Source organism: Pelophylax lessonae, assembly GCF_965119305.1.
Source record: "Pelophylax lessonae genome assembly, chromosome: 1".
Classification (NCBI taxonomy): Eukaryota; Metazoa; Chordata; class Amphibia; order Anura; family Ranidae; genus Pelophylax; species Pelophylax lessonae.
The window spans coordinates 730,716,699-730,743,866 of NC_138768.1; the positions used below are offsets into that span (position 1 = coordinate 730,716,699).

At 42.1% G+C, this 27,168-nt stretch overlaps 1 protein-coding gene across 1 annotated transcript in view; it reads right to left on the reverse strand.

Moving 5' to 3' along the window:
- TUSC3 (tumor suppressor candidate 3) overlaps positions 1-27,168 on the reverse strand; it is a 457,774-nt gene that overhangs the window by 35,611 nt on the left and 394,995 nt on the right. Inside the window, exon 8 of the mRNA XM_082244046.1 lies at positions 3,466-3,540. Coding sequence (XP_082100172.1) covers positions 3,466-3,540 — 75 coding nt within the window. The remainder of the gene's footprint in view (positions 1-3,465; positions 3,541-27,168) is intronic.

Below are 27,168 nucleotides of genomic sequence, written 5' to 3' on the forward strand. Positions count from 1 at the left end.
ACTTCCAAGACACCTCCCCACCAGGACAGATTGGCATCCGTGGTGGTTACAGTCCAATACAGGGGAAGAAAGAATTTTCCCAGATGAAGCGCCGGGACGCGGAGCCACCATAACAGACTCCCCTGAACCTTGACTCATCAGGATCAAATTGTCCAAAGACAGCGGATCTTTGTTCCATTTGGTCAGAATCTCCCTTTGCAGAGGTCTGGTATGGAACTGAGCAAACGTAACCGTCTCAAAGGTGGAAACCATCAGACCCAGCACTTGCATGCAAGTCCTCAGTGAAGACTGACAGTTGGACAACAGGAGCCGAACCGCATCCTGTAGCTTCAGAAGTTTAGACTGAGGAAGAAACACCCAGGCCGATGCTGAGTCCAGTGTCAGACCCAAGCAGTCCACTTTGGTGGATGGAGTCAACGCAGATTTCTGAAAATTTTGTGTCCATTCGAACTCCTGTAGAGTTTGCACAGTAATGTCCAAGTCAGCTTCTAGAGCCAAGGAAGACCCTGCATGCAGAAGCAGATCGTCCAGGTAACCCAGTACCACAATACCTTTCAGTCGTAGCAAGGCCAGAACTGGGGCCAAAACCTTTGTGAACACCCGAGGAGCTGAGGCGAGACCAAAAGGTAATGCCACAAATTGATAATGCTCCTCGCCAACGGCAAAACAAAGAAACACGCTGATACCTGACATATATTGGAATATGAAGGTAAGTGTCCTTGAGATTGATAGATTGCCAGAAGATTCCCTTGATGAAGGAAAGCTACTACCATCCGAAATTTCTGAACCCGCACTGGTTCAGAGTCTTGAGATCCAAGAGCGGACGAACCTTGCCTTCCTTCCTGGGAACTGTAAACAGATTTAAATAAAAACCTTGAAAAATTTCCGACTCTGGAACGGCACAATGACTCCTTGTGCTAAAAAGTCCTGCATTGCCCCGTAGAGGCCCTGTAGCCTATCGTGAGATAGGCGTAAGTTGGAAGGAAAGAACCTTGCCAGAGGCAAATACCAAAACTCGATCTAGTAACCGCACTGAATCAACTCGTGGACCCATCAGTCCTGAATGAGCAAGGTCCAAGGATCTAGAAAAAGGCGAAGATGGTTCCCCACCCCAGATGCGGGGAAGGCTTGTCGGCGGAACCAGAAGTGCCCGCTTTTGACTTACCATTCCAGGGTCTCTTGGAGCCTCCCCCAAAGTTACAAGTGGATCTCAAACCCTTTTTCTGCGATCCAGATGGACAAAAGGGCCACTTGCCCCTAGCAGGCTGCAGAAGTAATGTACTTTTACCTCCCATAAGGCCCTTAATGATCTCTTTCATAAAGGCCCCAAACAAACTGTCACCTACAAAAGGTAGATCAGTCGGCACCTTTTTAAAAGCCTGGTAGGCCGACCAATACTTCAACCATATCATGCGGCTAAGAATCCCCGCCGTCACAGATACCCTGCCGGCCAAGGAGGCCGCATCCAAAGATGCATCACAAATGTACTGTAACCCTTTGATCAACTGATCAGCCAGCTCAGGAGTGTGTTGAATCCCCTCCAGATCCTGGCGTAAAATATTTGCCCATTCCGTTAAAGTCTGAAATACCAAGGTGATAGCAAACACTGGCCTCATTATTGAACCATAAGTTTCTTCAGGAGAGACTCCTCAAAAGGATATCTCCTAGCAAAGTGCTTGGGTATTCCAACCATGCATTTTGGGGAACCCCACTGACTAGTGACCATCTCGTCAAAATAGGCAGGAAAGGGGAACACCTTGGAAGATTTTCCAAACCGCAGCGGCATCCTCCAACTTTAAAGTTTCCCGCACTGACAAATTAAGGGCCTCTACCAGAGCCTTTTCATGCACGGCTGTGGAGGAGGTGGACTCATCCTCACTGTTAGAGCATTCAGCGTGTGTGAACGCAAACCCAGTGGGCTGACTGTTGCCGCGGCAGCCAAATCTACCTCAGACTCTGAGGAGGCAGAAACTACAAGAAAATAGCAGCCGTTATTCTCAATGTTAAACCCAAAACATGGCCGCTGGACTACACAAACATTTCCGAAGCCTGAATGCAGCATCCATGGCAAAATGGTGGTGCCACGTGGCGCTGCACGGGACCCAGGACCCCACTGGACCCCAGGAAGTGGCATCCACCAGGAAGGGTCCCCCCTCCCGCAGCACCAAGTTACGGGCACCCCCAAAAGGAAGCTCTACAGCGACACCCACATTTCTCCAACCCAACACCAGACAAGCCCCCCTACACAAAATACACCCCTGCCCCCCCAAAAGGGGCTAAGGGGGAGACAGGGAGCATGTGAGGGCAACCTAGGCAGGGGGAACCCCGCTGTGGAGTTTGGGGAAAACGTGAGGAAGGGGGAGGGAGGACACAGGAGGGGGCCTACAATCCCCGGGGAGGGCCTGCGACCATCCCAGTGAAAAAGGAGGGGGGACACTATTCACCACACCACGGCACCAGGCGGTCGATACTCCCAGCAGTCCACTGCACCATCTTGGAATGGGGGTGCTGCAGCCCGAGGTACGCTGATCGTGACTGCTGTTGTGACCAGGGCTATGCGACCTCGCTAGGTGTTTCACTCCCTGGCCAGCCCCCTGTCCAGTGGGGCTATGTCGTGGCCAACCTAGCACAGAGCTAGTAGTTGGGTCACGCTCGCAGGCCAGACTGGGAAGACCATAAGGACCTAGGATATCCAGTGCGTCGCCCAGTCTGGCTGTTGATTGTAGTTTACATAGGAACAGGTCGATTGTAGTTCACACAGGAACAACAATAACAAAGAGAAAGTAAATAATTCAATTTAAAAAGGAAAGAATGCCAGGACTGCAGATCCCAGCAGAGAGCCATGTCCTTACTCCTGACTAGGCAGAAAAAAACTGAGGTCCTATAGCAGGAAGTGTTCGTATACACTCTGGGACTGCCTCAGGGGCGGAACCAAGAAGGTTTCCACCTAGTCCTACTCCTGAATAGAGAGAAGCATAAGCCCAATGGTCTGAAGACTATCCTAGCTCTGACTACTTTATTGTACACTTTATTGGGCACACATTTCAGGGATTCATACCCCGGGATATAATACGCTTTTACAAAGTGTTAATGGAGTCATACTGTACATACCCAATTTTAAACCGGTGGCCCATCTCCTTCTGCATCATGCATCTTGCAATTATTCTATTACTATGATAGGCAGCCTTTTTTGGCCAATAAGGAGCTGCTGAAATTTGCACAATAGAGGACCCCATGAGCACCTAAAGTACTCAAGAAGGCTTGTTAAGGCAGTGACGGCATTCTGTTCTCGTAGTCACTTTAGACATGTTTACTTACTGACTTCAACTATTGTAATACACAATAAAGAAAAGAAAATGCTTTGCTATTCTCTTCCAGCAGCCATAAAGAAAGACATAGCCATTAGGAATGTAATAAGAAAAGCAGAAATAGTTAAGTAATTTGTAAATAATAAAAAAGACTCACTTCTTCTTTTTCCAACATCTCCCTTTGAAGTTGCTGCTTCATTGAGAAGAACCATTCCCATGGTGATAGCTGCATCTAAAATTGTTGTTAAGGAACAGCGAAAATGTGAGAATGTAAATATGATTTTCAATTAAAACAGTTTAAAAGGAAGCTATTGAAACAAGGATTGAGAAAAAGTAAATGCAGCTCCAATGCAACTGGGACAATAATTTTTGTGCCTATCTTAGACATCCGAATTGGCAGAAAATAATTTTGTCAGTTGGGGGTGCATTCATAAACATTGCTGTTTGTCTATTAAAGCTGCATGCAATTTTTTTTGTGCAAATGTGGAAATACCAAATATTCTCAGGCTATATTAACTGCTATTTGACTATGTGAAAGCAGAAAATATCACATTATGGCCATTAGATGGCACTGAGGAGCAATCTTATTTTCAATGATAGTGCCATTTAGTGGCTATAATGCAGTATGGCCACTACATGACAGTGGCAATCATAGGAATTAAGTATGTTCCTAAGTGCCATCTAGTGGCCGTAATGGGGAATTTTCTGCATTCACATGTTAATTGCAGAAAACATAGCCTTAAATTTTGCCCCATTCATTTAGAATACATTTATATGCAGTTTTGGTGAGTGAACAACTAAGCAATTTTTTTTTTTTCATGAATACATTCCTGTATTAATCTGGTTCAGATGCTAAGAACAATGTATCAAACTATTGTTGTAAATAGTTTTGATATTATGTCTGCAAAAACATTTATTGAATGGACCGGAGAGGTGATTTATAACTTAAAATGTATCCAAAGTGAACTTTATTTTTATTTTTGGATAGAGTTGTATTTTACATTTATAGATTTTTTTTATTTTATTTTGGATAGAGTTGTCTTTTACATTTGTAAACTGGGATTGAAAATGATACATTTGGAGTTACCACTGGAAAAGGATTAAAGGAGAACTTTTCAATGGAAACATTTATTGCAGTGACAACTGTTTTAGATGCAATTACTATTGAACTCTAAAGAATGTACGTTTTGATAAAAGTCCATCAAAGATGTAGATTTTAAATGCATACCGCCTACAATGCACAGGTGTGAACAGGGCCTAAGAGAGGATTTACCTTACTTTAACCCCTTCCTGCCCTGCTCAGGCTTTCCTATAGCAGGGTCTTTACATTTGGGGGAGGAAGGATTGGCTGATCACATGTCCACTGTGATTGGCTGTCCCAGTGGTCGCATGATCAGGAGCCATTTTCACTGGCTGCTGATCATTAGCGGAGACAAATAGCTGTCTTTGACATCTTGGTCACTGTGTTGGGAGAAACCAGTGAGAGTGCCCATCCTCTTTACTGCTGCAAGTATTATGTGAGCAGAGTTTTTCTCTTGCTTCTTGTTTGATCTTGAGATCGTAATGTGATTCAAAATTGCTCCAAAGAGACAGAGACAAAAAATTACAAGGGTTTAACTACTCCTTACGCTATCCAAAACTAAGTTTTGGCTTTCGATGTACAGTACTTCAACACTAGTTTAAAGTGGCACTTTTAGCACCACATGTTTCAATTTTAAAATATTAGAGCCCAACCTGCAGGGCTCAACACTTCTAAACATGATAACAACGGAGTACCGTTTTAACCTGATGATGAGTTTGGATCTCTTAAAAGCATATCTATACTATCAAACCAATACAGTTACTTATGGCACTTTATGCAAGGCTAAGACACTGATCCTATGAGTACCAAAGGGGGTGGGGTGCTTTGGGGGTATATGTCATCATCCTGGCTGATTGACTGGAGGACATCACACTGACTGTGGTAATATGATGTTTAATTCAAATTGTGTCATCATGTCATAAGTATTATATTTCGCAGTTTGTAGTTTCTACTTAGAATCCTACCTTGTGCCTTATTCTGTTCTAATGCAAGTTTGTACTTTGCTTACACATGTAGGGTAAAGTACACTTAATCACCCCTACCTAAAAAAACTTACCTTCCTGGTGCTCTGTTGCCACCCCAGTCCCCTGAAAGAAAGTTGGAGAATCACATGCTCCGATATTCCCTGTAATGTACTAAGTACTTTTATTTGGTTACAGTGGCATGTGGAGTGGCAGAGGACAATGGTGAAGGTAACAGAAGTAACAGAAGGGATAAGTGCAGTGCCATCTTAAGAGCATTAAAGGGCACTGGGCAATGCGGTGCTCTGGGGCCCTGCCTACACAATCACCCACAAGAATAAAAATGCAAATTATTGATAAATTGATTATGATTTATTGGTACAGCAGTGCCAGACTAATGACAGCTTCCAAGTTTGGCGGCTGGGTCAGGTGAATACACACATGGACAGGAGTCAGACTCGACTGTCCTGTGTGTGCCTGTTACTGTGGAGGCAGAAAGGCATTACTGCAGTTGTGGGCTCCCCTTTCACGGCTCAAGTGGCCTAACAGCAGCGCAGGGCCGACAGGCACTTGCCACTTGCTAAGTTTGGTGGCAGAATGCACATGGGAATCGGGACTAATGGTTGGCTGGGGCAGGAGGGGCCCCCCAGGCAAGTGGGACCCTTGGGCAACTGCCAAGCGTGCCCATTTGGTAAGATGGCCCTGGATAAGTGAACCTGATACATACAGTTTTAGTTGCACAATGGCCATGAAAAATATCTCCAGCTTTAATTTTCCCTCCTGACTGTAAGGCTTCATTCACATGGCCTTAAAAAAAAAAAAAAAAAAAAAGCATTTACAAGTGTTTTTTATTTACTGATCCAAAACCAGCTGCATTGTTTTCAATTGAGTCATTCACACAGGAGCATGAACATGCACTGCATTCAGAAACACAGCACAAAATCCAAAAATCTGCATCTGGGGGCATATGCGTATACCATGTACGCCAGACATGAGTAAGGGGGGGTGGGGACAGGACAATTTTATGAAAGTATTTACTGATCATGGTGCCAAAGCTTTTGTGCTGGGAAAAAAATGTGTAACAAGATCAGCAAAATCTTTACATCCATGTTAATGTAGCCTTGATGCAAAGTTATGTAATAAAAGGCAGAAACTATAGCAGTTAACAAGTTAAAATTGTAAAGAGGAAAAGCTGCGTAATTAATACTTCTCCCAAACTTGCTTTAAATGAATGCTCACTATATTGATGACAGATGGTACTTGTCCACAAGACAAATGATTCATTATTTGATTCTAGATACTTCAGTACAAGACTGGTCATCATTACATTATTGGCAGATGACACGATATGCACATTAATAAGGCGAAACATCTTCTATCTCCTATAAATTTGCTACAGTCTCCAGAACTTTGTGTGTAAGATGTATGACATCCCCTTGTAATGTCCTTGTCAGCAGGAAAATAGATCAGTAAATCAATATTACAAATCTGGAAAGAGGTGGAAGTGACAAACTGTGCTGTGACAACATTATACAGAACGCTAATATATATTTATATACACATATACACACCATGATCTCATCCTTTTAATTTCTAGGTAGGACACACAATATTTCATACAGAGGACACAAGGACAAAGGACCACACAATTCAAAAATGAACACATCTTTAATGTAAAACTACTATTTATAAAAGTTAAATATTGTTGAAAAAACAATCCTACTAATTTAAGTATTGTATCACGTACTTACACATTTTCCCTGTCCACTAGCATATCTAAAGCCCATTTTTTTTTTCGTTTTTGATAGATTAGGAAACTGTTAAAATCTCTGCCAACCTTTGTTTTTTGTATTGCTGCACAGGGAAAATTCACGCTCACTATTTATTGTGGTGATCGGTGATCGAGTCAGTCAGACAAAAAGTGGTTGAAAATTCAAAGTGTTGTGGTTGTCACTTGAACGTGAGGTACGGTAAGAATATAAAAATCCAATGTCACACCTGTTCTGGTGACTGACGACTATCTAAAAGGGAATTTTCTCACTTTGCAAAGATGTTAACTCACTGCCTGTTTTGTCTCTGTGGCAGGAAGTAAATGGAAATCTCCACAATGGGACAGAGACAGCAATAAATAAATACCCTAAATAAATAACATGGCAGGGGTTCTTACAATTCCACACTATCCAAAACTATAGGCATACTAGAAGTCTGTGATGAAGGGATTCAGCTTATACTGAAGGTGTAGTAAAAACATTGCCCCTTAGCCATAACAAACAAAAAAAAAAAAAACATGTATTTACCCCCCTTTATGACCAGGTCATTACTGTATTACTGTGATACAGCACTGCGTTACTTTAACTGACAATTGTACAGTCGCGGTAGTATTGGATCACCTTTGGGTTTTTTTTTTGCGCTATAAACAAAAAAGACCGACAATTTTGAAAAAAAAAAAAAAAAACTAAAATTTTTTACTTTCTGCTATAAAACACATCCAATAAAAGAAAATGAAACAAATCTAAATTCTTCATCAACGTAGGCCAATATGTATTCTGCTACATATTTTTGGTAAAAAAAAACACCATTAAGCGTATATTGACAGGTTTGTGCAATAGTTATAGCGTCTACATATTTTTATTTTTTACTAGTAATGACAGCGACCAGCAACTTATAGCGGGACTGTGACACAGCAGCAGAGATTCTGACACTAGCTGACAATTTTGACACTTTTTGAGGACCAGTGACACTAATACAGTGATCAGTACTAAACATATGCACTGTCACTGTACTAATGACACTGGCTGAGAAGGGGTTAACATAAGGGGTGATCAAAGGGTTAACTGTGTGCCTAGTTAGTGTTTCTGTGTACTATGGGAGGTGCTTTCACTAGGGGAAGACATGGATCCTGTCCCTGCTTTGCAGGAACATAGTATCAATGCGTGCCCTACTGACAGAACGGCAATCTGTCTTGTTTTTATAGGCAGACTGTCATTCTTTCTCTGTACCGAAGGATCGATGGGTGCTAGTGGACATTGAGTCCCTACCATGGGCATCCGCAGGTAGGGGCAAGGGGGGGCAAATGCCCCCCCTTGGAATCTCAACTTCCCCTTTTAAGTGGTTGTTAAGCCACTTTATTCCATCCTGTCTGTTCTGTTTAATAATCATGTGTGCCTGTGTGTCTGTGTTTTAAAAAAATAAGCTGTTCTTTACCAGTTTTCAGAGGTCTGAGCACCGCTCACGTGACCCGTCGGCTCTCTCCTCTCTCCGGCTGACAGCTGCCTGCAGGATTCCTCACTGATGTCAGTTGGGAGGGGAGGAGGAGGGGAAGAGGAGAGGAGGAGAGAGGTGGTGGGTCACGTGAGCAGCGAGTGACACTCTATACTTGTAAAGAATGGCTTATTGTTATAAAAAACAGACACAGGGGCACACAGGATTATTAAACAGACTGTAGACAGTACATGAAACTTTAAATGAAACTACAGCAGCAGGAGAGGAGGGGAGGTGGGCACTGACACAGGAGCAGACAGGCAGGGAGGGTGGGAGAGAGGACAGAGGAGGACAGGAGGGCTGCGGATGATGAAGGCATGTAAACTGACCACGGTGTCAGGGCTCAGCAGCAATGATATACCGTGGTCAGTTTACAGACGGGAGGACATAGCCAGGCAGCATCTGCCAGGTATTTTAGGTGATAGAAGGGGCCAAATTACACAGCAAAGCACTGTGCTGTATAACATGCTTTAAGGGAATATACTCAAAATAAGTATAATGACTAAGCCCCTCCCCTTCATGACATTGTTGAAAAGGGGTGGAGCAGGGGTGACCTTAAAATTATGCCCCCACCTGAAAAAAGTTCTGCGGACGCCCATGGTCCCTACTCCCTGCTGCTCAGCTCCCGCTGTGTATTAGCGAGCTTCCAGCTGTGCGCATCTGCGCTTGCTAACTGGAAGAGCCGAAACAAGTATATATACGTGATCCGGTGCAAAGGTGCCATCCTGTAGCAGTAAAACTGCTATAGGGCGGACCTTAAACAGTTAAATAGATTGTTCATTCACATCAGTCCTTGCCCTCAACAAAGCTTACAATCTAAGATCCCTAACTCACATGCATACATACACAATTTAGACAGGAGCCAATTAACCTACTAACATGTCTTTGAAGGGTGGGAGAAAACCAAAGAACTAGATGGACACATGCGCAAGAAAGCACAAAAGAACATGCAAACTCCATGGAGGTAGTGTCGTGGTTGTGATTTAAACCAATGACCCTACTGCTGCAAGACAAAAGTACGAACCACTAAGGTACTGTCCTGCCCCTCATGTTTAATAATATTTTTGAAATATGGATTATTGGTTATTGTAATTAAGAATCAGCCTAAAAATATAACCAGAATGCTCATGATAATCTGGAATAAATGAATAAAACAAAAGCCCTCCACTGATCTGCTGCTAGAGCAAAAAGTAAAAGGCATTTACATGTCAGGTCTGGGTTTAGGTATGATTATCTAAGTGCTGATAACGCTGTATAGATTGCAGCTAAAAGCCTTAATCAAGCTGCTAAAAAGTCCCTTGAAGCTTAATGAAAGGCCTCTGCCTAAAAGGATGTGTATTTACTTGACTGTGGGAGAATGACAGAGAAAAATAAGTATTTTTTTAAAAAATGTCCCAACCTGAGCCTGCAAACTTCAGAACAGTAAGGTTTCCATGTGTTCCTTACTCATTTTTGGGGTTCTCTTTTAAATGAAGTCATGTGGCCTGTGGCCAGATCTAAGGGAATGGAATACTATATGATGATTTAACCTAAATGTAAAACACACCAGCCTTACATGGGCCTGAATACAAACACTGAAGATTCAGTATGTTAAATTGATCATCTATAAATGTTAACTGTGCCTAAGCATAATGGAAAAAAACGATCTTCAAGGAGCTTACAAGAAATACAGGGGACTAAGTCATTTGCACTCTGCTTGCCTTTTTTTGGACATCACTTTTACTATACAGGTCCTCCTTAATGTAAAACTTTAGATAAAGAAACAAAAACAAAAAAAAAAAAAACATATTTCTACACCTTTTAGTTTTGCACTCGTTCTGATGTACAGTACTTTTGTGGAACAATTTATATAGAAAACTTGCTTGCAAGGAATTAAACTTTTTTAGCTTTCATAATACCGGTAGTTAGTGTTCTTTTCTTGTTTAGGTATTTTTTGGGTTGCTATGCTATGCATATATATTGGTTTATTATAAAAATAAATGAACAGTAACAAAAGAAATGCCCTAACCATTTGGCTCAAGCGAAAGAAAATTTTAGATATTCAGTTTACACTGTTGAATGGTAAATAACTCTGCGGGGAGAAGAGTAATATGAAAGCCTTCTGCATACATGAGTGCTTTGTTTCGTTATGCATTTTTGTTTTATAATGTTTTTTTTTCATCTCATGCACATCATTAGCTGTAAAGGTGTATGCACAAATCAGACTGTTAAAGACTTTTTTGATTTTCCTATCAACAATCGTAAAAATAGTGCAGTGAAGCTGACTTCTGTATTCTTATGTTTAAACATAGTTGGGTGTAAGTGGATGCATGCTTATGCTTTTTCTTTTTCTTTTTTTTTTTTTCTTTATTAAAGGTTTTCAGCGTACAAAATTTTAATACAAATCACTCCAATTTAAAAAAAGAAGGAAATCCCATAGCAACCCTTATTTTTTCCCAACCCTCTCCCCCCTTCCCACTTCCCCTATCTCTCCTCTTTGAGTAAGTCAATAAGTAATCCCTTGATTTTCCTTTTTAGAATCTTGCCATATCTCCCAAATCTCAACCCTGTTCTCATACTCCTGTTCTCCCCAGGGTCTTAGAAGTTCTAGCTTTCTTGTTTTTTCAACCCGTAAAACCCACTCTTTATATGATGGAGCCTCTTTTTTTTCCAGTTTAAAGGTATTAAGCTTTTTGCTGAATTTAGCAAATGGGGAATCAATGTTTTTTTATTATTTATTTTTGTATTGTTTAATCAACATTTTTGTCCCATGAAAGAGACAAGTCCATGGGTCTTCATTAACCTCTATGTTAGTATTTTTTTTTTTAATTAATGATAGTACCTCCTTCCAATAGGTTTTAATTTTTGGGCAATCCCACCAGATGTGTGCCATTGTACCCATTTCCTTAAATCCCCTCCATCCCAGTTTTGAACTCTCCAGATGGTATCTCCCCACTTTGTTTGGGGTATTATACCATCTGGAGATCAGTTTGTAATTCATTTCAGCCATGCTGATATCTATAGCAGAGTTATGTACCAATTGTATACATTTTTCCCACTGGAATCCCTCACTACAGGTACCTAATTCACTTTCCCATTTTTCTACAAGTGGAGGGACTGTCTGCTTCTCCCTTACGTTCAAGATTTTATATATATTTGAGATGTTATTCTTTATTTTCTCTGATGTACACATTTGTTCGTATGGAGATAGATCATTCATTTCTCTTATTGGGTGGGGTAGGGAGGCTACAAAATGTCTAAGCTGGCAGTGCCTCCACTCGGTTATGTTCCAGTTTACTTTCTTTTTTTTAAGATCCAACAGTGTGATTATTTTTCCCCTCTCCATTATGTCTTTTAACCTAATATCCTCCTCTCCCAACCAATTGCCATATTCCCTTCCCTCCCCTGGTGCAAAAAATTTTGTGTCTTGTAGTGGTATCAGTGGTGAATTATACTTAAATTTTCCTCTAATATATATTATGTCCCAGGTTTTTAATGCTCGTCGTGTAATGATATGTGTGTTATTTTTCAACTTTCTATATTTTGGTGGGATCCAAATGATCTTACCTAGTTGTGTATTGCTTATAGTGTTTTCAATTTTAACCCAATTTTTTCTACTCTCTTTTTTTCCCCATTCCATCACCCATGTAAGAATTGATGCTTGATAATAATTTTTAATGTCTGGTAGTGCAAGCCCCCCTTCTCCTTTACTTCTGCTTAATGCTGTGTATTTTATCCTTGGTTTTTTATTTTTCCAAACAAATTAAGTTATCAGTGATTTTAGTGTCTTAAAGAAAGCATGTGGGATCTGTATTGGTATCATTTGAAATGTATACGATATTTTTGGAAGGATCGCCATCTTTATGATATTATTTCTTCCCATCCATGATATAGCTCTTGAAATTAATCTATTTATTTCTGTTTTTATTTCGTTCAATAGTGGGATAAAGTTTGCTTTATATAACTTTTCTGGGGTTGGTGTTAATTTAATTCCTATGTATTTTAACTCCTCTCTTCTCCACACAAAGGGGAATTTATTTTTTAGCCTGTTTCTCTCCTGAATACTCATATTTATACTTAATATTTCAGATTTTGTTTGGTCGATTTTTAAATTTGAGAGTTCTCTATATTGCTTGAAGATTTTTATTATATTTGGCAGGGAGATCCTTGGGTTGGAGACGTAGAGCAATAAGTCGTCGGCGAACGCCGCGACCTTGTGCTCAACCTCCCCGACAACCACCCCACTGATGTCTGGGCACTCTCTTATTGTTGCAAGCAAGGGTTCTAGAGAGATGACAAACAACATTGGTGACAGGGGTCAACCCTGTCTCGTTCCATTGTACATTTCAAACGGTTCAGACAATGTCCCATTTATTTTTATTTTTGCTGAGGTTTGATTGTACAATGTACTAATCCAAGCCTTCATTTTGGGTCCTATACCCAGTTCTTCTAAGGTTCTTAACATGAATCCCCAGTTGACCCTGTCAAATGCTTTCTCAGCATCTATTGACAGTATCACACTCGGAGCTCTATTTTTCAACATTTGTTCCATCAGTAGGATCGTTCTAATCCCATTATCCTTCCCTGCCTGCCAGGTATAAAGCCCGCCTGATCATCATGAATCCACTCATCCATCAGCCCTTTCATTCTTGTTGCTAGTATTTTTGTAAACAACTTGGTATCAGCATTCAAGAGAGATATAGGTCTATAACTCGAGCACAGCGTTGGGTCTTTCTCTTCTTTTAAGATGACTGTGATTGAAGCTAAAAGTGCTTCTCTACTCATATTAAATTGGGTACCTAGTCCATTCATATACCCTTTCAACCTTGGGACTAAAAGATCTTTACATTGTTTATAATAACTAACGGTAATTCCATCCGGCCCTGGGCTTTTTCCTGCTGTGGTATCCTTTATAGCTTTTTCTATCTCATGTTCTGTAATTGGTGCCTCTAGGAGTATTCATTTTTCCTTAGCTATTTTTTTTATTTTTGCTTTTTCCAAATAGACTTTAATCTTCTCGTCTCTATCAAGATTATTTTCTTGCTTACCCTTGCCTCTTACCGCATATAGATTACCATAATATTTTTGAAACTCCCTTGCTATCTCGGTAGACGAGTGGACTAATTCCCCATTTTTATTCCTGATCTTGTCTATGAAATGTATTGCTTTTTTTTTTTGAGGGTCCTTGCCAGATTTCTCCCAATCTTATTACCTTCCACATATTTCTCTCTTGCTACTCTATTAAACTCCTGTCTAGTTTCCTGTTCTAATAGGTCTTTTAATTCCTCTTTTTTCCTTTCTAGTAGGGGGATTGATTCTCCCTTAATTATTATTTATTTGTTTTTGTTTTTGTTCTAATTCATATACCTCTCTCATCAGTCTGTCTTTATTTTTCGTTCTTTTTTTCCTTTGTACTCCTTTTGAGATTAGAATACCCCGCATGTAGGCTTTTTGTGCTTCCCATATAATGTTTTTGGGTGTTTCATCTATATCATTATTTTGGAAGTAGAATTCCAATTCTTTCTGTACTTCCCTTCCCCATTTTTTATTTCTAATCAGTTCCTCATTGATTTTCCAAGTGGTCATTTTAGATAGTTCTTTACCCATTTTCATTTTTACTGTAATGGGGGAGTGATCTGACCAGGTCCTGATCCCAACCGTCGCCTCTGATACTTTCTCGATCCATCGATGTTCTATCAAGAAGTAGTCAATTCTTGAGTATGTCCCATATATATTTGAACAACAAGTATAATCCCTTTCTTTTGGATGGAGTATTCTCCATATATCCGCTTATTGACTTTGATATAACTTTTTCCTGAGCTCCTTGATCTGATGGTTCGAGAACCTTTGGTTTCGCGATGTATTGTCCATTTTTGGATCAAAGCTCAGGTTGAGGTCCCCGGCCACGATCACTCCTCCTTTTTTGAAGTTTGTTAGTTTCCCCAGGATCTTCCCAAAGAAAGCCCCTTTTCTTCATTAGGACTGTAAATGTTCGCTAATGTGACCTCTTCTTCATGTAACTTTCCTTTCAAAAAGAGGAATATTCCCTCCGGGTCCACCAACCTATCTTCTAACACAAATCTGACCCCTCTAGCGAGACCAATAGCCACACCACTTGATTTTTTTTTAAATTAGTCTGCATAGTACCAAATGGGGTGGTTTCGGGAATATATCCTGATTTTTGATGCATATGTGATATGGGTCTCTTGTAGGAATATTATATCCGCATTTAGATATTTAATTTTCCCCAGGATTTTTTGTCTCTTTACAGGTGAATTCATTCCTCGTATATTATATGACATAAGGTTCACTACCACCATCTCTTTATTTTAATTTTCCTAGGTTGATATCTCCGGGAGTATAATCCCTCACTAAGGAACAGGGATTTTTGATTTTGTGGGCGGGATACTTTTACATTATCATTTTTCTTACTTCTTCCCTCGCTCCCTCCTCCTCCCCCCTCCACCCCCCCCCATTCCCCCCTCCACCCGCCCCATTCCCCCCTCCTCCCTCCCTCCCCCCATTCCCCCCCTCCTCCCTCCCTCCCCCCATTCCCTCCCCATCCCATTCCTCGTCCTTTGTGGGCACCTAGCTTTCTCTTTCCCCTTAGCTAGGACAGTCGATTTACCCCCACCCCATTTCAATCGACATTCTCCCGGGGTTGAGCTCTGCCTTTGCTCGCCCGTCCCTCCTTCTTCCCTATACTTGGGATGATGGTTAATGCAAGCTATTGCCTCCATGGGGCCGTCCTCTTGGATCTCTTCCTAAGTTTCCCTCTTACTTCCTCCCCCCTCCTTCACTGTCCCTCCCCATCCCCCCCCTCACTTGGATCCCCCCCAGTCCAGTCCCCAGTTCTTAATTTTTTCCTTTGTTTTCTTATTCTTCTTTATTTTCTCTTGCCACTGATTTTCTTCCTCTGATTCCTCCTCTGGAATCACTTGATCTGTCCATCCAGGAATTTCCATTACTGGTATTTTTAAAGCCTCACAGAACGTTAAAGTGCCTTCTGGAAACCTCAGCAAGACCGTCTTTCCTTCTCTTCGTACTCCTAGTCCCGGTGGGTGACTCCAAAAATACTGTATATTTTGTTTCTTTAAAACTTCCACAACCGGTTTTAGGATGCGTTTTCTATTGATTAGTTCCTGTGAGAGATCCGGGAAGACTTGAAGGTCTACCCCTTCATATCTCATTATTGGTCTGTCTCTCATTTTTTCCCAGATTTGGGCTCTTACTTCGTATTTATGGAATCTCGCTATCACATCTCTTGATTTTTCTCTTTTGGCATTCAGAGGTTTTCGTATTCTATGGACTCTTTCAAATTCTATTTTATCTGTGATTGGATTCCCCAAAAGCAGGTTGAAAACACTTTCCAGCATTTCTTCTAATTTTTCTTCTTTATCTTTTTCCGGTAATCCTCTGATCTGCAGGTTCTTCCTTCTATTTCTATTCTCTTGGTCCTCCATCTTGTATGACATTTTCCTCTGTTCTAGCTGTATTTTCTTAATTTGTTCTTTTAATTTTGTTAACTTTTTTCTGTGGGTATCTATCTTTGTTTCTGTTTCTTCTACTCTTATCAAAATATGTCCTAAGTCTCCATATAGATTGGACATTTCGGTTTTAATTGGTCTCTCTAAATTAGAGAACATTTCCATAATTTCTGATTTTGTAGGGGGTTGATCTTTAATCCTTAGATCTTCTTCCTTCCCTGATTCACTGTCTCCCATTGTTTGTGTACTCTCTCTAGATAGATCTAGACTCTCCTCTCCCATTGCTCCTGATGCTTTTGGTCCTTTTGGTTTTTTTATTTCCTTCACCATTTTGTTTTGGTCTTACAACTGGTTGATTTTCAGATGTTCCATTTTGTCCTTTCCCTTCCTGAGTCATGTACATTTTAATAGTCCCAGGACTAGCCATAATTTTTGCGGGTTTCCCCATCACCTCCTTTGTCTGTTTATTCTTCATTTTAGACATATGACTTCCTTTTATATATGGCTAGTATTTATAGCATGTACTCTTGCTTTTTCACCAAGTACAAGCTTGACCTGGTAGGATCTGATGGGTTAATTCCCTTGATTTTTTCTCCAGTGTGGTTCAGTCCTACAACCCTCTTAAGTGACGAGGGCCGTGTAACCCCAAATTCCTTCTTATTGATCCCAACCGTTCACTAGAGTTTTTCCAGGGCGGGAATAGGGGGAAATGTTATATAATTTGCTCTTTTAATATCTTTTTTCCAAAAAGAGGGTATAATCGTCACCTCTTTTAAGATGGGAAATAGCCAAGTCCAATAAAGAATAAATAAATAAATCCGGCTGCTTTTGGGACAGCTATGCAGAGAGAGTTATGTTGAGTACTTTTCTTAACAGCAGGGTAAAACAGTGATGTCATAGGCTTCCCTTTATAAGTTATGTCAGAATATTCTCATACAGTCTTTACGAAACAGCCTATAATAGATACCAATCTTATAATACGTAAGAGAGTATACAGTGTGTGTATGATGGAAGCCTCCAGAGAGTCAACAATTAGGGGGGGTTCAGTAAGATCTTTTGTGTAGCTCCCTCCTATGGTTCTTATATAGACTTTCCAAGGTGATCTATATTATGGTCCCTAAGGGGTCTTCAAACCTAGATATAACTCTTAGGGAGCGATAGTTTGCCCCTTAACAGTCAACTGATACTAGGAGAGCCAAATATTATTCCATCATGGTGTAATACAGTCTATTGATGTCTCCCTAGACAGGGTTATCAGGACAGGGAACACTTTAACACCAAGCCAGTAGTAAGTAATAGTAGGGGGGCTCGCTTATTGGGTCCTTTCTCCAATTGGTGAACTATGGCATACCCCTCCTTAGAACCAGGATGCTGAGCAAGACAGAGAGATTCCTATCCCAGCAAAATTCACACAGTCAACATCTCTCCATAAGGGGGTATCTTGATGGTGTTTGCTTTAGGCAAAGTTTACAGTTTATATGGAATAGGGGAAAAGCAGAAAGACTTGAAAGAATTGGGGGACTTTCACCCTCTCACCAGTCCCTTGCGACTCGGTCCCGGATCGCCTCCCGCGCTGTGTGATTGATCACTCTTTTGCTGTGAGTTAGGTCAGTTGTCCGGGTGCTGTTTCATCTCTCAGCATAGGATCCATCTAGTGCTGCTCTCCAATGACAGGAGGAGCCTCTGCCCTCTCTGTCTATGTTGCGGCTATCCCCGAGTCGGTTGCTGCTTCCCCGGTAATCAGCGATGTTCGGCGGGTTCAGCAGATGTAGCGTGCCCGGGGGAGCTCTCCTGGGGTCCGACTGGAACGAGTGAGGAGGGGGGGTGAGGTCTCAGGCTAGCTGCTTATGGGGGGTGGAAGGTCGGGAGTCTCCACAAGCATTCCTCTGGACTGCTTTCCATGGCGCTCTAGCGTGCGCTCGAAACTGGCGCCATTGGCATGCTCCTCCCCCAACTCCTGAGCGAGCGACTTTCCCCCTTATGCTTTTTCTAATAGAAATGTAACCTAAAGTGATATTATTTACATAATTCAAGCCACATTGTTACTATAGGACAGGAAATGTGTTGGAACAGTCACATAGAGGGGAGATGCTTAGTAGCATTCATAAAGAACTGGGCAGGGTATTAACACATCTTGGAGAGCTATGCAGCATACAAAGAACCCAACAGCAAGTGGATTTCTAGCAGGATCAAGAGGCATTCATTGTTCGGGCTCACATATTGTTGCGGTGCTATGGCCTGCTATTGGGTTGAAATAAGTAGAAATGCCAACAGTTTCACAAAGGACACAGATTGGGGGCTCCAGAATATCTGTTCAGAGAGGAAAAATTTGTTTATTTGGTTTTCTCTGGGCTTTGTAACTCCCGGATCAGGGTCTGGTTTCAGAGTCCTTGGAGAGCATTGGAAGGGAAAAAACCTCTAACCCAGTGTTCAGGTATTATCGAGGACCAGCATGCTGCATGTGCATGTGTGCACAGTAGGGATCGACCGATTATCAGCAAAGCCGATATATCGAGGGCCGATCTGCACTTTCCCCAATATATCGGAATCTGCCCCTGAGGTTACCGATATTGCCGATATTTTGGGAAAGTGCTGTACTGGAGTGATGCCTGCTGCTAGAGGCATCACCCCGGTACCGGCGTCCATAGCCAACAATCGGCTGTCTTGTAATGACAACCGATGCAGCTGAGAAGCCGCTCGGCTGTCATTACAAGGGCATGTTAGACCCCAGATCCTACCACAACAGTACCTGTCAAGTGTAAAAATAAAAAAAGAAACATTTTTTTTTTAAATGTACAAAAATATCGGCCAATATTGGCCGATACTGATATTCAATGGCCAAAATATCGGCAACGAAAATCCGATATCGGACGATAACTAGTGCACAGCCTTTATAATCTAGGACTTGGCAAAAGTGCAATGCTCCACTATTGTGCAGAGGATGCATGAGAGTGGTGCATAATTGGAATGTCAACACGGAAGGTATTGTGAACCGTTTCAAGGGACCAGTCAAAAGACCTGAGCAGCAGTGCGGCGAAAATGATCCCAGAGGCTAAAGGAAGCACCTATGTGTTAAACAGCATTGAAGGAAGAATGCTTAGCACTACTGCATGGATAACCCTTTCTGTTGTGTTTGGAAGTGGTGTTGGAAACCCCTGAGAGGCCAAACCGTTTATTTTGTGGAACATTTTTTAACTTTTATTTTAAATAATAGTGGGCCATCAAGCCCTAAAACAATTCCCGGCCGGAGTGAACACACTAGAAAGGCTATACACCATTGAGTGAATTCCCCAAACATAACAATACACTTTGATAACAGTATTACATAACGTAAATCTGATTATTTTTTTTATAAGGAGAAATGTATGTGAACATCCCACATGCAAACAGAAGGAGCAGTGCTACTACCCATACAGCTCACCAATAAACGAGCTCCCGTGTCCCCGATCCACAGCCATTTAACTGAGTACATATGTAGAAAGATGATCCGCACACTGGTAGTTGCTCTTCAAAAATCTTCATTTTAGTTCAGGAACCACAGAACACAACTGCTGATAAGATCAGTTGAGGCGTTTCAGCCTATAAGGCCTTAGTTATAACCAAGGCCTTATAGGTTGAAACGCGTCAACTGATCTTATCAGCAGTTGTGTTCTGTGGTTCCTGAATAAAGATGAAGGTTTTTTTTAAGAGCAACTACCGGTGTGCAGATCATCTTTCTACATATGTGAGCATCCCACCCAATAATTAAATTCAAGTGTTTCCATTTAAGGAAACTGTTAATACGGCAGCATGCAGCATAAAAAGACATTTTACACAACTGTACACTTCCAACCTTGTGGCAACAGTTTAGCAAAGATCCTTTTCTGTTGCAGCTTGACTGTACTCACTTAAGAAAATGCACCTAAACCATGGGACATATTCGAAATCTATGAGAAAGCACAGCTAACCTGCACAAAAACAACGTATATACTGTGTGAGTTTGAAGTGTAAAGCTGCCCTTAGTAGCCCACACCGGGCCATGTTTTTAGCCCTAATGAACAGCTTTAGGATGAACAGATGCAGATTGTCAGCAAGGTTTTCTTGCCCTAAATCAGTATCTGATCTCATAAATGTTCTTTTGGCACTCCAAAATCTTGAGGAAAACCTTCTTAGTGGGGTGGAAGAGTGGGGCTGTTATGTCTGCAAAATGCAAATGCTTACCTGATTGCCGTTACATACAACATTGTATAAAATGGGTTTTGTATTTAACGTTTGTTAGTGCAATCTTTTTAGTGGAGAATATGATTGGCGTTGCCTGTTTGAAGTGGAACTCCAGCCAAACCATTTTACCTACCAGGATTCAGAATTCTGTTTAGTCAGTCTTGTGATTTAAACACTGTTTATGAAGGCAGATAATACCACTGATTCAGCATTGTGCTTTTCTGTGTTACACCTTCAGGCCTCAAGCTCAATTACTAAACAATTAATTGGCAATAATATTATAATACTGTATATAATTGCTCCAATGAGCAGGCAGATAGCCCAGGAAGCTGTCTAGCTGAATTATGAAATTGAAGGATCTTTGTCTGGTAATGCAACTAGGCAAAGACATTTAAAGCACAAAACTAGCTGAGAAGATTTCCAAATCACTTTGAAGGTAACAAAGTTAAAGTGTTATTCCAGTGGCGTAGCGTGGGGGGTGCTGGGGGGGCAAGCCGCACCGGGCGCAATATCTGGGGGGGCGCATCCTGCGGCGGCCGCTGCCATTTAGCAGCCTGCTTGCTCAGCCATCTGCTCAGCCATCCTGAACGGCGGGCGGCAGGAGGCTGATATCAGAGCCAGTACAGCTCCGGATGGAGGGCGGGACTTCAAGTTAACCCGCAGGTGATTGGTTGCTAGCAACCAATCACAAGCTGGTTACCTAGAAAAGTTGTGCAGATCCCGCCCTCCTTCCAGAGCTGCCCTGCTTCTCATGTAAGCTTCATGCTTACGGCCGTCCATGCGGAGCTGTCCAGCTGCTTCCTGCTCTGTGAGTATCATGGAGGAAGCTGATGGTGCTGTGAAGGGGGAGCTGAGGACAGGAATTTAAAGATGGGGGGGGGGGGGGGGAGAGGGCTGAGGACAGGAATCTGAAGATGGGGGGGGGAGAGGGCTGAGGACAGGAATCTGAAGATGGGGGGGGGGGGGGTGAGAACAGGAATCTGAAGATGGGGGGGGGTGAGAACAGGAATCTGAAGATGGGGGGAGGGTGAGAACAGGAATCTGAAGATGGGGGGGGGGTGAGAACAGGAATCTGAAGATGGGGGGTGAGAAGAGGAATCTGAAGATGGGGGGGGGCTGCGGATAGGAATCTAAAGATGGGGTAAAGCTGAGGACAGGAATGTAGGGTTAGTGGGGATAGGAATGTAAAGAGGTAGGGGGGGACAGGAATGTAAAGGGGTAGTGGGGGACAGGAATGTAAATGGGTAGTGGGGGGACAGGAATGTAAAGGGGTAGTGGGGGGACAGGAATGTAAAGGGGTAGTGGGGGACAGGAATGTAAAGGGGTACTGGGGGACAGGAATGTAAAAGGATACTGGGGATGAGGACAGGAATGTAAAGGGGTACTGGGGATGAGGGATGAGGAGAGGAAGGTAAAGGGATTGTGGGGGACAGGAATGTAAAGGGGTAGTGAAGGGGTTGTGGGGGAGAGGAATGTAAAGGGGTATTGAGGGACAGGAATGTAAGGGGGTAGTGGGGATGAGGACAGGAATGTAAAGGGGTGTGGGGGGGTGAGGACAGGAATCTGAAGATGGGGGGGGGGGTGAGAACAGGAATCTGAAGATGGGGGGAGGGTGAGAACAGGAATCTGAAGATGGGGGGGGGGTGAGAACAGGAATCTGAAGATGGGGGGTGAGAAGAGGAATCTGAAGATGGGGGGGGGCTGCGGATAGGAATCTAAAGATGGGGTAAAGCTGAGGACAGGAATGTAGGGTTAGTGGGGATAGGAATGTAAAGAGGTAGGGGGGGACAGGAATGTAAAGGGGTAGTGGGGGACAGGAATGTAAATGGGTAGTGGGGGGACAGGAATGTAAAGGGGTAGTGGGGGGACAGGAATGTAAAGGGGTAGTGGGGGACAGGAATGTAAAGGGGTACTGGGGGACAGGAATGTAAAAGGATACTGGGGATGAGGACAGGAATGTAAAGGGGTACTGGGGATGAGGGATGAGGAGAGGAAGGTAAAGGGATTGTGGGGGACAGGAATGTAAAGGGGTAGTGAAGGGGTTGTGGGGGAGAGGAATGTAAAGGGGTATTGAGGGACAGGAATGTAAGGGGGTAGTGGGGATGAGGACAGGAATGTAAAGGGGTGTGGGGGGGTGAGGACAGGAATCTGAAGATAGGGTAAAGCTGAGGACAGGAATGTAAAGGGGTAGTGGGGGACAGGAATGTAAAGGGGTAGTGGGGGACAGGAATGTAAAGGGGTAGTTTTGGGACAGGAATGTAAAAGGGTACTTGGGGGCAGGAATGTAAAGGGGTAATGAGGGACAGGAATGTAAAGAGGTACTGGGGATGAGGACATGAATGTAAAGGGGTAGTGGGGGACAGGAATGTAAAGGGGTACTAGGGGACAGGAATGTAAAGGGGTAGTGGGGGGACAGGAATGCAAAGGGGTACTGGGGATGAGGACAGGAATATAAAGGGGTACTGGGGATGAGGACAGGAATGCAAAGGGGTACTGGGGATGAGGACAGGAATGTAAAGGGGTATTGGGGGACAGGAATGTAACAGGGTAGAGAAGGGGTAGGGGGGTAGTGGAGGAGGACAGGAATGTAAAGGGGTAGTGGATGAGGACAGGAATATAAAGGGGTACTGGGGATGAGGACAGGAATGTAAAGGGGTACTGGGGATGAGGACAGGAATGTACTGTAAAGGGGTACTGAGGATGAGGACAGGAATGTAAAGGCGGAAGGGAGGTGATATAAAGGGGGCTAAGCACAGGAATGCAGAGGGGGGCTGAGGACAGAAATGTGAAGGAGGAGGGGCATGATATAAAGGGGCATAAGTATAGGAATGTAAATGGGGGGGGTGATGACAAGGATGTGATGGGAGGAGGGGAGATATGAAGGTGGGCTGAGGACAGGCATGTGATGTGCAGGGGGGACTGAGAACCCTATTGTAATGACAGGATTGTAATGTGAAGGGGGGGGGGGATTTGCAGGGGGCTGAGAACACTATTGTAATGACAGGATTGTAATGTGAAGGATATGAGGCTAGCTTTATAACATTGTTACCTGTGTTCTGCATGTTGGCAGCCCATTGATTTAATTTTGTGTAATTGTCAGTATAGTAATTAGGTTGGCCAGTGTAGTGGTCAGGGAGGTCCGTGTAGTGGTCCGATAGGTCTCTGTAGGTGTCATTATAGTGATCAGGTAGGTTAGTGCAGGTAACAGGTAGATCTGTGTAGTGGTCAGTGTAATTGTCAGGTAGGTCTGTGTAGTGGTCAGGAAGGTCCGTGTAGGTGTCTGTATAGAAATTAGGTAGGTCTGTGTAGTGATCAGGTTGGTTAGTGCAAGAATAAGGTATGTTAGTGCAGGAATAAGATAGGTCAGTGTAGGTGTCTGTGTAGTGGTCTAGTAGATTTGTGTAGGGGGCGCAAATTACTTACCTTGCCCCGGGTGCTGACAACCCACGCTACGCCACTGTGTTATTCTCACAGAGAGATTGCTGGATTTATTCAGGTTAAACCTGCCCCCTAGACTTGCACTAAGAGACAGGAACAGTAACACACATACATTGTGCAGCACTGCTATACAGGGAACAGGAAAACAAAACTAGAAATAATAAAACTATACAATTACATATATTATGTAATGTTCAAACTTTATTTTTTTTTTACTTTAAGATAGAATAGGAATGGTTAAGACTTGTAAGTTATGACGGCATTCTGTGGGATATATTTGCCCTCACTTCTTGTCCCAGAGACACAGTAAGAAGAGGAGATCATTCTTCTTACATGTCACCAGACCGGGTTTCCCAACTGGAAGAATTTCCCTTACCTCATTTTTTATTGACAACTTGTTGATATTGTTGTCACTTCTATAATGAAAAAAAAAATTGTCACAGGACCAGTAGTGAGGGTGAATCTACCCAGCAGTGGCACAGACAGCAATAAAAACCTTACAGTGGTTCTAGCCTTTCCATCTTTTGCCTAAAACTACAAAGACAAGTTGGCCTTTACATACACTTTAAAGCTGAATTTCAGGAATTCAGCCACTTTGATGAATGTGTAGGCGTGCTATGTGTTAAGGTGCATGCCCCCTTGCAGACTTATCTCTATTATTTATACCTGTCAGGTTTATGGCACTCCCAGGGGAGACACTCAGGGCCTTGAGAAGTCAGACAGCTGCTTTACTCACCCCTCCCCTTTGTTGCCCATTCACAGAAGCTTTTGTATTTTGTAAATGAGTTCACACAATATGAAGGCTTCTGTGACTGGGTAGGAGGAAGGGAGATGCAAGCATAGCAGCTGCATTGACTCTGCTGTTAAAGGAGCTAAGACCAGAAGGTCCCACAATTTGAACTTCTGGAAATATAGTGATATTTGTCTTCATAAAATTGTCATATGTCAATTAACCTCCCTGGCGTCTGATTATGTCAGAATTTATGTGCTAAAGCGGTACATTGTTTTGCATGGAAATATGTTTTATATTTTAGGCCTGTAATTCTTAGGAATAACTCAAATCTGTCCAAACAAGAGTCTATTAGACATCCCGGGTATGATAAAGTTGAAACACGAAATCATAAATCATAATGTAATAATAATACATTTCATCAAATTCTTGATTGTTTTCCAACTGGAGATATTTCATTATGAGGGAGAATCTATACTCGGGGCACTGCCTAATACGTATTGCAGTCAATAGAGCACCAAGTCTGCACATCGCTGAGCTCAGTCGCACTTTTAGTACCTGATGATGATTTTTCCCACAAATCACTATCGCTCAGTTCTTCAAATAATTCCGATACACCGATGCTGTTTTCTAGTTTGTCCAAAATCGTTTTTGAGCTAAAAGAACGCTTTTTGGACGCCATGGACGTTATCAATTTTCCAGGCACAAAGTACTGCAAAAAGTACAGGCAGGGCATTGGAAAAGCCTCTAGGTGAAATGGCATGATACAAAGTTGTAATTCTAACAGATTACACTGTATCATGTAATTTGTTTTTTTTTTCTTTTTCAATCTCCTGCCAGTTCAACCCCCCTGCGATGCAGCACTCACAGGGAAGGGAACCAGAAGAAGATGTCGGCATCAGCTGAGCACAGAGCGAGAGGACATCGGGAGGACAGCTGCAGGAAGGCTGGAGAGGACGGCGGGGGATCGCAGGGGAAGAAGAGTATCATTCTGGAGTAATCCCGAGTATGGCTCAGGCTTACTGCTTTTGCTACTGAAAATAAACCCCAGGCCACACTCGGAAATACTGCTAGGAAGGTTAAAGAGAAAAGTCCAGGAGGTGGCATGCATGTAGTTGGCCTTAACTCTTAGTATGCCAACATTTATTTTTTTTGCAAAGTAGCAGGATTCCTGGAGTTCAGCTTTAAAGGGTAACTACACTTTTGTGGGGGAAAAAAATAGCAAAAAAAAAAGCGTATACAATTGCGACAAAAATCATATTGTAATTGAATATTATTAAGAAAATGAGCCTTCCTTTTCAATCTGCAGCTATTGTAATTTTCAGAAAATACAATTCAATATGGCTACCTGGAGCTGTTCTGTACACAGAATGTGTACTGACTACACCCCAGAAACATGATTTCCTGCTTGTGTGATTGGCTCACCAATTTTCCCAGAAGTCTGCCAAAGATACAAGTCAGATTTTTGGCATCCCCTGCAATAAAAATTTTATTTTTGGTGAGATACTCCCAATAAAAACACTAAAGGGATGCAGGCCCAGCAGTTTTCCTCATAAGTGCCCTGCAGCTTTCACAGCTGACAGATAATTATGAAGCCAATCCCATTTGACCCACTCAGAACAGAGGCGCAGAAGAACAAACAATGATTTCTTCAAAATAACAAAAGGTAGGAATCTGCAACAAAGTTTGTTACAATCCTTGTAATGTACATAGATCACCCAGAGGGGAATGTTTTTTTCTCAACAAAAGTGGAGTTACACTTTAAGCTTGTCACAATCTCATTAATGCCTACGAACTGCCCATGGTTTCTCTTTGAGGCATTCAATTATTTAATGTTTTATACCAATGTTATCTTAATTATAAACCGGATGAAAGCAGAGAGTCCTAAAACAAGTGGCAACTTGCTTCCACATACAGCAGGAGGCTAAGATATGAGCTATTTTAGAACATCAGCTATTAGATTCTATTACCAAGACATCTTTTAGTACCATGTTACATAAACTAATCATGTTGATTCAAAGTCAGATCTTAGAGACTAAAGCCTAGTACACACAATCAAAATATCGTACAAATACTGCTTTTGAAGCAATCGTACTATAATCTGATCGTTAGTACACAGCTTTCGTCCGAAATTATTTGAGGGGACAAACACAAAAGTTTTTCTTGTACGATACCAGATCATACTATTTTCAATCTAATCAGTACAGTTTTCATCCAAAAATACAATAAAAATACATTACATCACTTCCGGATTTTTATTTCAATCATACAAGCATTTTCATACTTTAGTAACCTCTTCATTTTCGATAGGGAGACAAGCATGCAAAAAAAAAAAAAAAAACGTCATTTGTCCGATAATCTCATTGTGTGTACTAGGCTTAAAGGTCATAAATCTGTCACCTTTATGTTTGCATACGTATTCACATACAAGAAGAACATTGGGAAAAATGTAACAAATTTGTAATTACTTTTTTTCATAAGGTTTATGTTGGCTGATTTTTGAAAGTAAAGCTTCTTTTACAAGTTTGTGAGTTCAAAGTAAACTAAATCCTCTCTTACAAACTTAGGTACAGAATATTTAATATCAAAGTGGATTTCTAACCTTTCCTATTCCCACCCCTCCACCCCCAAAAACATAAGCTGACTAACCTGTGTAAGAAAGATGTACTATATATACTTACCCACACTCTATGTTTGAAGTAAATGACCAGGTGTTCATCCA